The 17,630-nt window shown below is 43.7% G+C and overlaps 1 protein-coding gene across 1 annotated transcript in view; it reads left to right on the forward strand.

Annotated features, from left to right (window-relative positions):
- Positions 1-17,630, forward strand: part of MYRIP (myosin VIIA and Rab interacting protein) — a 353,617-nt gene that overhangs the window by 321,396 nt on the left and 14,591 nt on the right. Inside the window, exon 12 of the mRNA XM_063114747.1 lies at positions 10,139-10,333. Within this exon, the coding sequence (XP_062970817.1) occupies positions 10,139-10,333 (195 nt within the window). The remainder of the gene's footprint in view (positions 1-10,138; positions 10,334-17,630) is intronic.

Genomic DNA, 17,630 nt, shown 5'->3' on the forward strand with positions numbered 1-17,630 from the left:
GATGTGAGCTAAGAAGATGAAGCAGAGCAGTAATGGGAGGGACTCAGGAGGATGAAGAGTCTTGGACAGCTGGGAACTCTCTGAACAAGTGTCTTTTGTACTGAGACCCAAAGGACAAGCAGGAGAAAGTCGGGCAAAGATCCAAAGGAAGGGCTTTCCAGGCAGAGGAACACATGCAAGGCCCAAAGGTAGAAATGACCTTGACAAGGGAGAGTGGTGGGAGAGGTGAGGGCAGGGGCCAGAGCAAGCAGGGCTAGGGGGGGCATGCAGAAGCTTTGGATTTTATCCTGGCAGCATAGGAGGCACCTGGAAAATTTTAAGCAGAGAAATAACAAGTAACATTTATCAAGATCACCCAGGCTGCCATGTGCCACCTCCTTTCTGAGTGAGAGTGAATGGTGATTTCATGTCACCTTCGGCTTCTTCAGAGCCAAGCACATGCCCTAATTGTGCCCTGGTTACTGCCAGGAGTGGAGAAATGCTTCCAATAGATATCAGCAATTACAAGTATTTTCTGAGGAACAGTCAGTGTAAAAAGTCAATGGCTATGATCACCTCCTGGACCAAGAAAGGATCTCCTACATGCTCTACACCTGCCAGGGTGGGTTTGGCCGGAGGTGATGGCCCCAGCATTCCCCTCCTCTGTCACCCACTCTAGGTCCTGACATGGTCTCGCCTGGTCGCCTACATCAAGCAATAGTAGACACCACCAAGGAAAGGCAGGAAAATGATGTCAGGGAAACATACGGACCATTGGGTTTAATTCTGGAACTAAAGTACACATAGTATACTTAAAAATTTATTTCTAACCACCATTAAAAAGGGACAATCTTATTTCTTTCATAAATGGCCTTGGCCATGAAGACCTGGATTATTTAAGAACCCAAACCTTCCTAGAGGCCAGCTAGATTCTAATCTGTTATGTGTAATCGTTTTGGTTTATTACATATGCTAATTTATTAAGTTCATGTTCCAGTTTCTTTCCACACTCTGTGCCACCCTCTCTCATCAAGTCATTCTTCAGGGACATAAGTCTGTTCATGGAGAACGTATTTTGACGGGTTTAAAAGGCATCACCAAAGTGCCTTATGTTTCATGAGAACTGAAACATATTTGCTTGAATTTTTCTAGCAGATTTCTGTCAACTATTTAGGAGGACATATGGAGTTTCTTTTCCTACCTTTGAAAAGGAGAGAAATAGATGAAATCAGGGCATTTAGACAAATCTCCTTGCTTGCTCTGGTAGTTTGATGGAAGCATTTCATAAAGCCAAGACAGCATCTGTAATATGGGACAGAAGAATAATGAGTGGACTGTGAAGTCTGGATTACACTTAGAACAGATTTTCTTATCGAGTGCATTTTTTCTCACTCTGGTTGCCATTAGCTGCTCAATCGTAGGTGGACTCGAAGGCTTAGAACAGGAACTCATCAATGGACAGATGTCAAGCCTCGTTGTGTGGCTTGGTCGTGGGCTTGCCAAATCAAGGTACTTAACTCTGTTGATGTCAGTTGGTAAGGGCTCCTCAGTGACCTGAGGGCTCCCTGTCCTTACACCCTTCTCTTGCTGATCTCTTGTTCACTGGTGTGATTGTTCACTCAGATTCTGTTTCACCATCACTTTCTACGTCAGTCCAGAGACTTACGGATGTGAAGGAGGAAGCGGTGTGACAGGTGGGAAGGAGCATGGGCTTCGGAGACCAAAGGCTCCGGGCTCCAATCTCAGTTTTGCCTCTCCTCACTGAGCCATAGCTCCTTCATCTCTATCGATGGAATTAAAATCTCAACCTTGTAGGTTGTTTTAAGGGTTAAATAAAACAATGAGAAGCCTGGGGTCATACCTGGCACAGGATGGACCCACACTGACTCTGAGCCGGCTTCCTTCCTTTCTTCTTCTCTTGCCTCCTAAAGGAGTCTCTCAGAAACAACGTTCGGCAGGGGGAGAAGGTATGGCCCCGTGTTTGTTTTATGCAGCTGGAACTGCTGAAAAGCTTTTTAGCTCTGCCTGTAATTCCTCCATGCACTCCTTTGTGCTCAAGCATGTCTTTAGAAGACCCCTGTTAAAGTTATTTCTGTCGCTTGGGATGTCCACTCTCCCCTGTAAGCCCCTAAGGAGCATTCATCTATCACAGGACTGAAGGGACGACTGGAGGGCCCCACATTTCAACCAGTTTCTTGATTTCACTAAAACCAACTATGAAGATTGTATCTCTTCACCCCCGTGCCCGGGAAACTTAATATCAAAAATAATGACTTTAAAGTAAAAGTTAAACAACTGACTTGGATGTTATTCCATTTTGGCATTTGGTAATCACCCAGTCTCTTGGGTTGTGAGAAAAGGAGCTTGGAAATGTTACATTTTCCCTTATTTCAAAAGCCTAATGAACGCTTCTTTTCCCTCCTGGTGTTTAAATCTCCTTTAATGGTGTCGGTGTCTTCCAGATCACCCAGCTGGAAAGCACAGCAGCGTCTCGCCATCTCCTTCTTTACTCTCAGCACAGCGTCCGCTCAGTTCTCTTTCTGGAACATTGCACCTTTTATCCTTTTATCCCTACTACAGCTGCCACATCCCAGGCCCTTGTGACCTTTGATTTGAGCTGCAGTAATAGTTTTCTATGCTTTCTCTCCGCCTCCGATTTTCCCCAGCCCTCAATCTGTTCCTCCTGTGGCCATCAGAATTACCTTTCTAAAGCACACATCTCTCACGCTGGTGTGTTAAGAGCCTGTGCTTTCAAATCAGGCAGACCTGGGTGCAAATCCCAGCTCCTTCGAGACAAACCACGCCACCTCTCTAAGACTCAGTTCCTCATCTGCCACACAGAGTGATCATAAGACCTGCATCATAGGGTGGCTAGGAGGGTTAAATAAGGCAAGGCACACGGTTAAATAAGGCATATGCCAGAGCCTGGCACATAGTTGGAGCTCAGTAAATGACAGATCTTGCAGCAAGAACCTGCAGCCGCACCTCATTGCCAGAGGTTCAAAACCCCAGCTCCTGAGGCTGGCATTCAGGGCACCATAAGACCTGGCCCCTGTTTCCCTTTCTCATATGTTTCTCACAGTGTGCCCTGGGCTGCAGGGCCATTGATACAACATCTTCCTTGTGCTTCCAGACCTACCCCCAGAGTTGTGTGCTGCCGGAACCTGGTTGTCCCCTCTGCAGATCCACAGCCTGTCGCTCACAATGCAGGAAGTGACTTGTTTTCTGCTACTCACTGTTAATCTTTTTGACCTTTCCCCCTCAGTGCTCTCTGAGCACAGGGACCAAGGCTTATTTGCCTCTGTATCCTCTGCAGGGCCCAGTGCAGTACCCAGCATAGAGCAGATACTTCTTAAAGGCTTGAATTAAAGTAGTGATGATGGGAAATAGTTGATCGTGTTTGAGGGCCTGGTATTTTCAGCATCCCAGCTAGGCAATGACTTACCTTGATTTTATTGCATATGCGTATATATGGTTCAGTTTACTCCTAGTAAGAGGGAAATGCAGGATCCTCTGTCCCCTTTCTTGTTACTCTCCTTAAAACTGGGAAATAGTAGGATGAGAGAAATAAAGACATTTCTCCCTCTCTCTCTCTCTCTCTCTCTCTCTCTCTCTGTGTGTGTGTGTGTGTGTGCGTGAGTGTTCAGTTGCTTACTGTCATTTCTTAGAACAGACTATTCTGTATTCTGATATTATGTACTCCCTTTTTCATGCTAAGTTATCCTTTTTTATGAAATTATGGTGATCATAAGCAAAAGTAGGTCATGGTGGCTTTTTTTATTTTTAAAATATTCTTATTTGGCAAAAGTAAAAGAAAATACTGGGAAACAAAGAGCAGCAAAGTTTAACTTTTTGCGGAGTAAAGAATGATAAAAAACATTCTTCAAGACACCAAGTAGGTGAGGCGAGATGTTTCAAGAGTACAGCACGTAATGAGAGGTGTCTCAGCCACTAGGCCCTCACCAATAATGTGCCCACCTCCAGCCAGGAAACAGGCCAGAAGAGCAAGTGAGATGGGCTTGATAAGGACCCACAGCCTGTGTGGACACCTGACACATGCTGTCTAATTTAATCCTCTCAAAGTCCTCTTGAGCTAGATGGTGCTATCTCCATTTTACAGCTGAGGCTCAGAGAGGTTAAGTTATTTGCCCAAGTTCACACAGACAATTTTCCTGTGAATTTTCCAGGACTCACAGACCTGTGTGTGCAAATGAAGTGGTCACATTACCATCAATCCCCAGCAGGAAACCCCAAGACCACAGCACCCCCCTCCATTGTCTCCCTCCATTATTTTTGGAAGTCTTGAGAGAGGGTTCTGCCATGCTTTCATGACCATCATGGCCAGTTCTCTTGTAGGTGGCCACTCAAGGCCTCAGTGATGTTTGGAGCTGGCACAGGCCCCAGAGCACAGGCCTCACCAGGCTGCTGCTGCCCAGCCACTGTGAGAACCAGGCCCTGCCCAGGTATCTTCTCACGAGGGGCTCCAGATAAGCAAAAGTAGGGCCAATTTATGACTTTGATAGGCCCAGGCACTTTTGCCTTCATGGACTCCTTCCTCCATATAAAACATTAAAAAATCATATTTTACAACTGTGTTAGTATAAATATTAATATACTAATATTATATTTTAAAACACTTTCCTAGACCAAAGAGTCCATTTTTTTCTTGCAATTTTAAAAGAAATTAAAACATTTTCATGGGCCTCTAAAAGAATGATGGGCCCTAGGCTGGATGCCTACTGTGCCTAATGGGTAAGGAAGCCCTTGCATGTCCCTAAAGTGGCAGTTTCTGTTTCTTGATTGACCCACAGACCCCCACGCACACTGCTTGCTTCTGTGTCTCTCAAAAACCCAAGTTTTCAATGTCCCTTCAGCTACTACCTGTTTTGCCTTTTTTGCTCTTGTTATGAATGTCACAACAGTTCCCAAGGTAGAGCTAGGAAAATCTGTCTTCTGCCCCAGACATCTGTACACATCATTTAATCCTCAAAGTTAATTATATCAAGACATACTGAGTTACATAAATAGACATCCCTGACCTGTGACAAAGCCCAGGCTCATCACACTCTGCCACACGTGGACCCCGTTTTAGCCCAGCTGTGACAGACATACACCTGCACGTGTTCAAGATCTGAGGCTGGATCCACCCTCTTTAATTCCAAAGTGGTCTCTTTCTGTGAAGCCAGGCATCTAATGATCAGACCACGCTCCTGCTGCTCCCAGCTTCACAAGCTTGAGACATTCTGGCAAGGACTGTTCTCGTTCAATCCAGCTCAAAATGACCTTGCATTTCTTTGTCCAAAATGAAACTTTGAAGTGAATGATGGCACTGGGAAAATCTCAGGAGAATTTGCAAGGATTGCATATAAATAGGTATATCTAGTGTTTAGGATGAAAATATTTTCTTCTATAGAATTCTTTAGGCTCAGAATCTCCCCCTGGCAACACCTTACATTCTGCATGTCTTTGGAAAACAGTTTATAAGGAAGAATAATTGAAGTAAGTATTCATTTATAGCAACATGTTTTATATGAAGAAAATGTGCATGGGGACAGTATAGAAATTTTGCTAAGACTAAAGTTTGTGGATCGTGAAACAAAAAGCAAAGAAGTCTTGCTCTGCTGTGCAGTCCCTAGAGAAAAAAGAAACAATACAACTGGCATTGATAACATGGGTCCTGACTTGGTCTTTTTTCTCGGGTCTATTAAAATGGCCTCTGTAGCAGGGCCCCACCCTGGGAGTGGTAAACAACTTTCTTCAAGGTTTGCTTCGGTCCTGTTGTCAGTTATGAGTCACGATGGAATCATGAGTCTTCCTTAAGGTTGATGCAACGTGATGCGATTGGGGAAAGTGCTCCTCAGGCTGAGAGGGGTCGGAGCATCTCACCTTCCTCTCCTACTGCCCATGTGGCTCTGTTGCGGGCTTTCACGACCGAGTGCTTCTCATCACCTCTGCACCCCGAGCGCTGGACTGCTTGTTTCAGCCCCGATGGTTGTGAAGTTGATGTTGATGTTCTCCATGGGGCTGCAACACAGACTGAATCCTAGAAGTGGACACTTGGACTCTCAGAGGTGAACATCTGGCTTCAGGAGATGGAAAGTGTGAGTGCATCAGAGCAAACACACCCCATGGTGGACCAGCAACTCCAAGTGCCAGCTCTACCTGCACTAAGGCATAATGGCATACACTTGGCATTTTCAGAGAGAATCATGCATATGTCTAGCACTTAAATTTGTTGTTTAATTTGTACTTTTTAATCACTAGAAGGTTGGATTTTGGTACATGGGCTTACTGGTCATTTTCATTTTATCATCTGTGGGTCTCTTGGCCATGAGTGTCTTTGTGGCCAACCTTCCTGTTCTGTGACAGCTTCCTATTCTGTTGGTGGACTATCTCCACACTTTCTCCTCTCCCTTGTTTGCTACCATGGAACTCACATGTGGTCTGTCTTATTATAATACCTGGAGTAATGTCAGCTGCCATAATGGAGCACTCCTCCTGGGCTCTCAGTCCATGCTGGCTTTGTGCAATTCAGCTCGTCCCTCTGTAAGCAATAGGAACAAAAAGGATCCTTTAGCTTTTCATTTCTCCCACATACAAGGCTTCTTGCCAGCCACCTCTGAATCTCCACCAGCTTTTCATCTGAACAAAACCCTACCCATTTCTAAATATAGCTTTTTAAACATAGTTGTAGAAGGTGCTTTCCACTTTTCTCTAGACTGGGCAGGGAACAGGACATTTACATAACAGCAAATTTTGACTTATGCAAAATCTTCTAATCTCTTTTATTGGGCCAGTGAATACACTAAAAAAAAAAAAAAAAAAAAAAAAGGAGGTTAGGTGCCCAACTCCTGTCATACAGCTAATTAAGTCCCAGTTATTCAATTTCCAGTAGGTGCTGTCCACTCCTACCCGCAGATCTGAGCAAACATCCCACTCCTGGGTAACAGACAAGAAACACTTGATTCTCTACAGATGGGAAATTGCTTGTGGATTCCAGTTTGTGTTTCCCAGTGGAAAGCAAAACTGTGACACCAACCAACAGTGAGATCTTGTCCAGTTTATATATATATATATATATATATTTTTTTTTTTTTTTTTTCAGTCACTTCCCCCAGCTGGAGACTAGTTCCCTTCTGAAAGGGTCCAGGTCTATAACCTTCCACGTGAAGCTGTGGTAGTCTCCTCTGACCAGCTGCCGGGGACTTGATGGCAAATGCACATGCATTCAGGGGCCAGGACAGTATGTCAATGTGTCAAGTGGCTGGGGTAGGGCTAAAATCATGCCATGAGGGCAGAGCCTTCATCCATTTTGTTCACTACTTTATCCCAGCATCTGGTGCAGAGCCTGCACACCAGAGGCTCTCAATAAGATACATAGAATGAACAGTGGACCCTGTAGAGAACTGGGAAATGCATATCTCCCAAAATATATTCTTGTCAGGAAAGCTTGCCTCTGGTAATATTCTGCTTCCAGCTTGCAACTCTTATGATTGAACAAACAAGTCTGCTTGTGGATGGAATGGAAAAATGACTGCCAAGCATACTGATGTCCAACTTCTCTCTTTGATATTATCTGTTCAGTTGGAGTCAAGATGCATATCACTCTTTATGTTTAAGCACCTCATAAGTCCTTCCATTAATAACCTTGGCCCTTTAATGAACCTAGATTTTTTGGAAATTTGTGTAAATTTTCATACTTTCCCTTCCATTATGCTATGGCCTAACTTTTTTTTTTTTCCTGAACCCCTTAGTCATGTCTTTCTTTTCTCAAGATGTACAAAGGTACCTTGTCTACCAAATAAGAGACAAACTTTCTGAATACATGTTTTATTTACTAAGAGAAGGGTAACAAATATTTCATACATACAATGTTGCCTTTTCTAAAATAGACTTAAGCAAACAGTGGCAGCTGGTTTGGCCAAAAACATTTTGAGCCCAATCCATCTCCAAAATATGCCACATCAAATTACAGGGTCCCGGAGAGTGGGGGACTCCCCCTGCAGGTTTTTCCTAAGGTGGAGAGTTGGTCCTAGCTGTTCCCTTGGACATTGCTCCTGTTCTGGATGGTCTGCATCACCTCTCTTCTATCCCGCTCCCCTGAGACCCCAAGCCTAACTTTTTTGATATGTAGCAAAGCCCCTTGAACCAAAAGGAGCATGACTGTGGGGTCAGTCAAGCAGCTGTTGTGCAACAGACAGGCTAGAGAAGAGCCTATCTGTGCCCTAACCCTAGGACAGTTGACAGGTATAAGACCATGTGCCTCAGCGTGGACACCCAGAGCTAGCTTCTGGACTGTGGACTCAGTCACTAACTCGTCACTCAGCCCCTTTGATTCTCTAGTGACGTGGGAGGGCTATCAAAAACCTCCTCTAGTGAAAAATCTGCAGTAGAACCCACTTGAAGGAACAAACTTTGCAAAATCGAACCATAGCTATCATTAATATTTTGGCCAGGATATATGAGTCAGATAGGTACCTTAGAAGAGCAAATCTCACCAAGACATTAAAATTCCAGGTTTTCTTGAAACATTTTACTGGTCAAACAAACCATGCCTGCAGGCAATATTTGACTTCCAATTTACAAACCCTACGATGGGATAAACAAAAATGTTTGTAAATGGAAATCATGACTGCCAAGTAACATTGATCTACAGCTTGTTGTGTGATGCTGTATGTTCAGATGAACTCAGAGATGCAGGTAATTCTTTGTGGTTGAAGTACCTCTGCTCTATTAATGACCTTGGCCCAGATCAGGATTGAATGTAATTTTGAGCCATGAATGGAAAAGCTGGAAGGGACCTGTCAACTTAAAAAAAAAAATACATTATAAAAAAATATCTCCTAATATAATGAATTTATTTAGGAGTAAATAAAAAGGATTATAATCTGGGATACACAGCTCTGGCCAGCTACAGGTGCACCCAAAGAGGGGAGGGTAAGGGGAAACTTTTGTTTGGCAAAAAGGGGAAGTTTACATTAGCTGCTTGGAAACAGAGTTCATTGGTTCTAGAGGCTCAAAGCTGGAGTTGGCATAAGTTTGTTGGTGGAGATGCTGTTACTGGGAAAATGTTCTTTCCAGAGCATCTTATCTAATAGCTGCAGTCCTAAAGAATGTCTAGTGATAAACCTGGGCATAAAAATATGTGTATACATAGGAAATGTAGGTTGTGAAAAGCGTGAGATGTGTGAAGGACTTGAAGGAATTCCTTGTGGGGTTATTTTAGAAAGTCCTTGATACAGTTCTTATCTCAGACATGCAAGCATGAGCTCTCTTCCTTCATGCTTTCCCAGCTCCAACTTGTTTGGTTCTGACAAGAGTGATTTCATCCTGGTATTTATGATTTTCACAGACCTGTGTCACTTAGGAACATGGCACAAAGAACAGAAAACCTGGCCCACAGTGGCTTCAACGGAGAGGGCATTTTTTTGTGTGTATAACAAGATGTTGGGAGGCAGGTGGTGACTCCCAATGGTTCAGCTAATCCAGTGCTCTGTGGGCCCAGGCTCTTTCAGCCATTCTGCTGCACCTCACCTGGCAGTTTAGTTTTCGTCCTCACTCCTGATGGCTCCACAGCTACACATTTATGTTCAGGAAAGAAACAAGATGCATCTATTCCCCTGATGAGGAAAACAGAAGCTTTTCTAGAAAGCCCCTCAGTAGACTTCCCTTTCCGGCTCACTGGTCAAACTATGTCACAGGACCACCCCAGCTGCAAGGGAGGCTGGGAAATGGAGTCTTTTTCTATTTACCTATTTGGTGGAGGAAAGCAAGGGAGAATGGGCTTGAGAATAGGTGTGGGGGCTATTGCAGTGTCTCCCAAGAGACTGCAGAGAAGTACAGTACCATCAGCAGATGAGGTCCTGGATCTCAGCAGTGGGCAGAGGACATATAGCATCCACTTGAGTTCCCCTTCTCTGCCTCCCTAAGAATCTGAAATAACTCATTGTGAGTCACAGGAGCTAAGCCAAGTGGAATCTCCCCCAAGTTCCCTTCTCCTGGGGAGATTTTTATCTTCTCATTCCTTCAGCACGTTGATGTTTGTGTGTGTTACCACAGTATCAATCCCGTGATGATGAGTGCCGTAATGTAGAATTTCTGTGTCATTGTTAATGTGCTGTTCTTGTCTTCTGTCTCCTTCTGTTATTGGACCAAACAGAAGTATTCTGCTGTTTCTCTCTGCAACATCTCCACAGAAGTCCTGAAAGTCATCAATGCCACAGAGGAGTTGATAGCAGAGTCTACAGGGCCCTGGGAGTTTCCGCCAGTCCCTTCTGACGGAGAGAAGGGGACATTTCCTCTTGGGACAGACCAAGTGAGACTGGATGAGCAGCTGACTTCCCTGGAAGAAAACGTAAGAGAGTGTGGATGTGCCTGGTCTAGGGTGAACATGTGTGAAGAAGAAGCTGATGAAGTTGTAGCTCATCACAAGAAGTGCAAGACACACACACACATACACACACACACACACACACACACACCCCTACCACCACCACAGCAAATATATTCTCAGGAAGGGTCTCAGGCTGGGTTCCCCATAAGCAGACCCTGAGATGAGGATTTTTCTGTAAGTGCCCTGTTAGGGAAGTACTCCAAGGGAGGCTGGTAAGGGGAAGGGAAGTAAGGCAAAGGGAAGGATCCAAGCAAGGGTATGACCTTATAACACAAAGAGTAGCTTCAGCCTGACCCTGCAGGGCTCTTGGAGTATAAGTACATCTCAGGAGTCATCCTGACCTAAGGCAAAGGAACTGGCCCTTCCTACAGCACTTCAGTGTTTCTGCCTCAGGCAAACTGTCTCCAGTAGCCAAAGCCAGTCCTCTGTATAGATCTGAGCTGGAACAAAAGCACCCTGAAGCTTGGTGGGGCAGGGAGGTGAACATATAGAAACTGAAAGACATGCAAGGGGATCCATGTGGAGAATTGCGGGTGCCAATACAGGGATGAGGGCAGTTGTCGAAAGAGCTTAGGTGTCTGCAACGGGTCTGCCCTGCTTCCCTAAGAAACCAACACAGCCATGTGTCTTTTATGTTTCCAATGAATCACCCAAGACCCCATGTGCCATCAGCAGCAGGAAGCACACTGCCTCTCTTCTGAGGCCTCCACACTCCACCCCAGAATTCTCCAAGCCCTCTGGGAACTGAGTAAGACCCTGCTGCATTACCTCATGACCACATTTAGACTCTAGACTGTCATCACCACCCCCCTCCATATTCCTACCCTTTCCGCACCCTCACCCCCCGCAACCATGCTAACGAGCCATTGCTAGCGGACCTGGCTGATCAAGAGGAAAATGCCTCATTGTGTATATTTAAAGTTACATTTCTTTTTTGGAAATAAAATAGTGAGAAAAATACTACAAAATAGTATTTTGTACAATACTTGGTACAAAACAAGCATCCAGTAAATGTTAGATGTTCTTATTAGTATATGACAGGCATGTCACCAGCCAACTCCTAAAATGATACCATTAAAATACACTAAAGAATGAGTTATTAAAAGTGGTTTCAACCTTAATAACAAACACTCTTAGCTCTTTCTCTCATCCAAGTATGTATTTGCTACTTTTAAGAAAAAGGCATGAGAAAGAAAGGAAATAAATAAGGGAAAAAAGGAAATAATAAAGAATAATAATAAATAAGGAAAAAAGGAAATAAAATAAGCCCTGTTGGGCTTTGCCGCAAAGAAGAATCATCCATTTTCACTGAAGTGTAGGCAGGTGGCCTGCAAGTCTCACTTGCTTCACTCATCTCGTTTTTACTTGTTGTCCCTTCTGAGGACCCTGTCCCCTACGGCTGGGCCTTCCATGGTGCCAGCTCCGGTACTGCCTGAAGGAAGCCTTGCTGGAGAATCAGGCGCAGGGAAAGGAGGGGGGATCTCCTAGGCTTCTGGAAAGGAATGAAAGGGAAAGTGCTGAACATTTCCGGAAGATTAAAAACCATCAGCCCAGTCAGTTGTTTGCCTGTGGAAATTTGTACATCTCTGAAGGCAAAATCAAATTAATAGACCAGGGGAGAGGAGAGACAGGGGAGATAGTGCTTATATTTATTCCTCTTCAAATTCAATTCCATGTAGTTTTATCCTCCCAAAAGGTATTTGCAAATATAAGTATTTATGTTAAAGGACGCCATAATTTCCCCCTTCCATTCAAGGAAGAAAAAATTCTTGGCTCCCAAATGCGAGTCCAGCCGACCAGAAGGGGTACAGGTGTGACTGATAATTTCAGGGTTCAGGAAAGCTCTCATTGCCCCTTGAGGAGTTATGGTGAGTGTGTTTGGTTTGGCCTAACAGGTGTGTCTGCTGGCGATGGATTTTTCTATCCTTCTGACTTGTGAGGAAGGAAAGAATGTAATAGATTCTTACATGGAAATATCCACAATCATTGTTGAGTATTTCAATAAATGCCTGATGATGACAATTTTCCAATACTCCAGACCAGGGGTGACACAGAGAGATTTGGACATCAGCCACTCAGGCCACAGCCGCCAGCACAAGTTCACGTGACCCGCCCACGAAGCTGGTATCAAATTGAGGCAGTGATTCCATCTTTCTAGACCCAGTAGAGTCTGCTTTTAGGCTGCTCTAATGAATACTGTTCCCAGAAATCAGGAACTGTTATTAGAGGTATTTTTTTTTTATCGTAGTGGAAATAACAACAAATCAAAATGACTCAAGGTAAAAAATGCCAATATTTGTTTCACTTTAAAAATTGAAGACTCTCTCCCCTTGGACTTCTATAAAACCTAAGCACGTGTCTGACCATTTGCCTCCCTTTGCTGTCCTTTCTGTTCAGTCATCTTTCTCCCATCAGACTGGCACTATTGACATTTTGAGTAGATAATTTGGGGGCGGGGTGGAGGGTGCTGTCCTGTGCATTGGAGGATGTTCAGCAGCATCCCTGGTCTCTACTCACTAGCTGCCAGTAGCACCCCCTCTTAGCTGTGACTATCAAAAATATCTCGAGACATTGTCAAATGTTAGGGGGGTGGAGCAGGGGCAAAATCACCCCAGGTTGGGAACCAGATACAGTGTATAAGTTCCTGCAGAACAGGGCCTGCTGTCCTTCATGTCTGCAGCCCCAGTCCGGGATCCAGAGCCTGACAAAGAGGAAGTGCTCAGTGAATGTCTATCTGACCCATGATTACGTCAGATGAATGAAACCTTTTTTAAAAGAAATGTTTTACTTCTGATGCGTGCGCTTTCTGTTCTTGTAAATGTGTCTATATCACAGTTCTTTCATTGCTCATGGTCCTGAGATGGCACTAATCCTGGACACACAGAATAGAAAAGGTTAAAGATATAGTTCACCAAGAAAGGAATATAGTTTTTACAAAGCATGGTATCAAAAAATCAGTGCATAAAATATCCAGATCTAAATGGCAATGGTCAGTTCTCAGGACAACTTAAAGCAAAGACAGCATGCCGTTTTTTTTTTTTTTTCTCTTCCAGGAAGCGTGTTGAAAAATGCCATGGCCTTGTGTGAATTTTCATTTTGTAAGAACCTTTTATTTTACGTTTTGTTTCTTTTGTTGGGTCATTAACACTTTCAGTTCAACACACATCCGCTTACCCACTGATTCTAGATGTCAGAAGCCCCAGCAGGGACATGTGGCGGAAAGGCCAGGTTTGAAGGTGACGGCTTCCTGTCCAGCATCACACCATGCCTCTCCTGTTCCCAAAGAGTTAACTGCCTTCTTCTGCCTCCTTCCCTTCCTCCCTGCCTCCACCTTTTCAAATTTCACCTCAGAAGAAACTCCATCTTTGTTTCTTTGAATTCTATGGGTTTTTGAGTCAGAAACAGGATGATTCTTTTCTTCGTCTCTTTAATTCACCAGATCACAGAGCCATGGGTGTGATGCTTCGCTCTGCTGTTTCCAGGATGGAATTCAGTCGAGCAGCGGGAAAAGGCCAGGGCTGGTTCTTAGACTGGCCTCTGGGCGCAGCTGACTTAAGCCAGGGGCTTTTTCAGTCTGTATAATAAAGAGCACACCTTTATTCCTCAGCTGCCATATCCTTTGTGTTGGGAACCCAGGGACTGTCGCAAATAGAAACAGTGGCACTATTCTCACTTCTGAACATTGGCTGCTAAGACCAGGACTCTGAGACCAAAGAGAGCACTTGGTTAAGAATGTTCACCTTTAAAAATACTTCTGAAGGTTTCAAAGCCACATAGGATAAAACAAGGAAATATTACGGAATATATCCAATCTCCTGTTTTCATAAACTGCCTGTTAACCCACCTAATTAGAGGAGAGCATGGGAATTTTAGAATTCTCTTAGTCTCTCGGCTTTGACACTCTTCTCACCTGCTGCCCAGTTTTAACACTGTGAAATCAGCTCTTGTCTTTCCAAAAGGCAGGAGCAATCTCAGGCTAATCCCAGCATCCACAGCCACACTATGTGGGTTCAGGTCCTTGGGCTGGATGCCTTGATCTCTGGGTATTTTAAATTCTTGCTGTGAAGAGTTCTGTTGCACCTGTTGGGGTCTGGCAGAGAGAGGAGTTTCACGAAGGGACTATTAACTGAGGTGTGGGCAAGGTTAAGGGATGCTGTAGGGCCCTGAGAACACAGTATAGGAGGAAGTTGTTACCACCTCTAGGCAGGATAGCCAGAGCCCAGGAGAACTAGTGCCTGGAAGAAGTCCCCATAGTGGGAGCTACAGCCACGGGCATAGAGCTGTGACCAGAACCCTGATGTCCACACAGAGAGAGAGTAGAGAAAAAAACACTCTTAACTTCTTTCTTCTGCCTTTAGTCTCCTGCTGGTGTCTCCCAGTGGTCAAACCTATACCAGCCAGCCAGGGAATGAAGTTCATATAGGTCAGCTTCCCAGGTAACAGAGCAGACAGAGAAGTGTAGAAAATGGATCAAGGGAGTCAGCAGAGAACAACTAACCACCGTTCTCAGACCTATGGTGTGAATAGGAGGAAGGGCCACCCTGTGGATTTGTACAGGGTTGGGAGTGGACATGATGAGTTAGCTCTCTCTTCCACCCCCCATCTGAGGACCTGCCTTATTCTCATCCTTGTTAAATGAGAGAAGCAGCTTGGGGTACCCTTTAATCCCCAGCCACAGAGGCAGTGGAGGGCAATCCCAACTTCTCTTTTGGCTCTTCCCCATACAACCAGTGGTAGCAAACACAGCAGGACTGCCCCATGGGGAGCCCAGCTCTGCCACCAGATCCAAGACCAAGCAGAGAATGTCAGTCCACCTTCTCAAGACTCTCCTACAACCCGCACAGCACCAGAGAGAATGTGGCACTGGAATTTGTAGAGGTGGTCATGGTTACTCAGGTGGTTCTCTGCCTTCAGAGGGCAGGAAAAGAAATGCTATCAGTTATTGTCCAATCTTAGTCCCCTAAAGTATATTTCATGGAAGCCAAGTCCAACAAAGTGCTCTAAGTTCAAATAGGGGGGGGGAAATTTGCAAATTTTTCCCAGTAAAATTAAGATACATATTAACACATTAAAGACTCTGAAAAGTCCTGCAGTAAAGAAATCAGTTTAATGCTCTTTATCCCAGGGTGTTTGATCTCAAACTCCTCCCTTAATGAAGCACCTATTCTCCTCTCCTGAACCACTTTGAGAAAAGTTGTTGAACCAGGGGCCAGTCAATGGGGCCACAGGAATCAGTGGCTAGATCTTGAAGAGGACATAGGTGACTCAGACATGGAACCAAAACTGAACCTCACTTAGCAAGCAATTCCAGGTGAACATTTTTCAAGTGGATTATTTTTTAAAGCTAGAAAAACATTTTTACCATATAGCATGTTAACTTTTGTTATTTCAAACTACCAACAAAGCCAGTGTTATATTCATCTATAACCACAGTAACTATTGTACCTTTATGTTAAAGTTGGGAATGTAAGACATCATAACATCCCAACTGTCACAGCATCATAGGGCAGGGAGAATGGACGCACAGATCTAGTGTCCCCCCTCCCAAGCTCACTTCCAGACTCTACCATTTCCCAGTTGTGTAGACCTGGGAAAGCCACTGAACCTTCTCATCTTTATCACAGTGATTATAATAGTACTTACCTGAAGGGTTGCCATGAGCATTAAGTCAGTCATCCTCCAGCTCAATGAAGACATAGCATCATCATCATCGTCACCACCACCCTCCTCCTCCTCCCATCTTTTAGGTGCCATCACTTCGGCTATAAATTCCTGTTCACCTGGTGTCAGTTCCGAATCACTGAATCTTCTCTTCCCCCTGGTGCCAGGCAAATGGCTTTTAGGTAACACAAAGTAAAAATTGAACATTCTGGCCTTTCTGAGGGCTTAGAGCCTTTTCATATTGCTTTGTCTTGGCAAAAAAAAAAAAAAAAAAAATTAAGGAACATTGAGTAGATGACCGTGTTGAAGACATAAAGAGCAATTAGGTTGATGCAGTCTTAGGGTTTGTGTGTTTCTGGTAAAATCAAGGTTCCAAGACCAAAGTTATGTCAAATTATTGACATAACCATTGCCACACTTAAATTATTGATTTCCTTTAAATAGTAATTCCAAATTTTGTTTCATTGGGCAAAACTGTAAATTTATATTTTTAATTAACTTATTTAAATAAATGTACATTTCTTTTTTTAATTTGGATAGGGGAAAGTATAAAAAAGTATAATAAACTCCAAAATGCCCTGGCTTCTTTCTTCTCTCTCTCCCCTTAATTTTTCTTCCCCTCTGAAGGGAATTTTTCAACTTCAAAAATGTTAAGAAATATATATTTTGAATAATTTCTGTACTCCAATACCTTTGAAATAGTCATCATTTCTCTCATGTGACAAATGATTAAGAACTATTTCTTGTTTTGAAAACAAAGAATAACTGACTATAATTAAATTGTGAAGATCTTTTAGAAACAACATTTCTCTAATGCTCAGCATATAGTAAAGAAATTAAAGCAAAAGGAAAACTGAAATATGGCAGTAGGCAGCAGACATTTGATCCATGGTCCCTATATGACTGTTGGATCACTTGATGTGACATCACTGGGCCAGCCACAGCTGGAAGAGCCCATGGCCAGCTAGTTATGCCTGGTGATGCCGCACAGTCAAATTTGCTTTCCTCAGACCTGCACCTGCCTTTGCTGTACTTTGTAACACTTTGTAAAACTGCCATTTTAATGTGGATGAGTGAATGTGCCAAGGAATCAACAGAGAAGGAACATTTCAGGGTCCTTCCCCTCACCAGCACTTAGTATCACTCCGTGCAAAAGATGCGCATGAGCTCTTGGCTTGTCCTCAACTCTGTTATATTTTTAACTCAGGTGAAAAGAACTGTTAAAGTCCCAGCCATGTGTTTCATTCATATCAACTTTAAATTGCTGTGATTACTTTATTACAGCTTTATATATGTTGATTAAAATAAGTACCACTCTTTAAGTAATTACCTTCTTTTTTTTTTTTAATTAATTTATTTTTTTTTAAGTTTTATTTTGTCGATATACATTGTGGCTGATTATTGCTCTCCATCACCAAAACCTCCCTCCCTTCTCCCTCCCCCCTCCCCCCCAACAATGTCCTTTCTGTTTGCTTGTCGTATCAACTTCAAGTAATTGTGGTTGTTATATCTTCTTCCCCCCCCCCACCGGTTTTTGTGTGTTTGTGTGTGTGTGTGTGTGTGTGTGAATTTATATATTAATTTTTAGCTCCCACCA

The sequence above is a fragment of the Cynocephalus volans genome, chromosome 11 (genome assembly GCF_027409185.1).
Source record: "Cynocephalus volans isolate mCynVol1 chromosome 11, mCynVol1.pri, whole genome shotgun sequence".
NCBI lineage: Eukaryota > Metazoa > Chordata > Mammalia > Dermoptera > Cynocephalidae > Cynocephalus > Cynocephalus volans.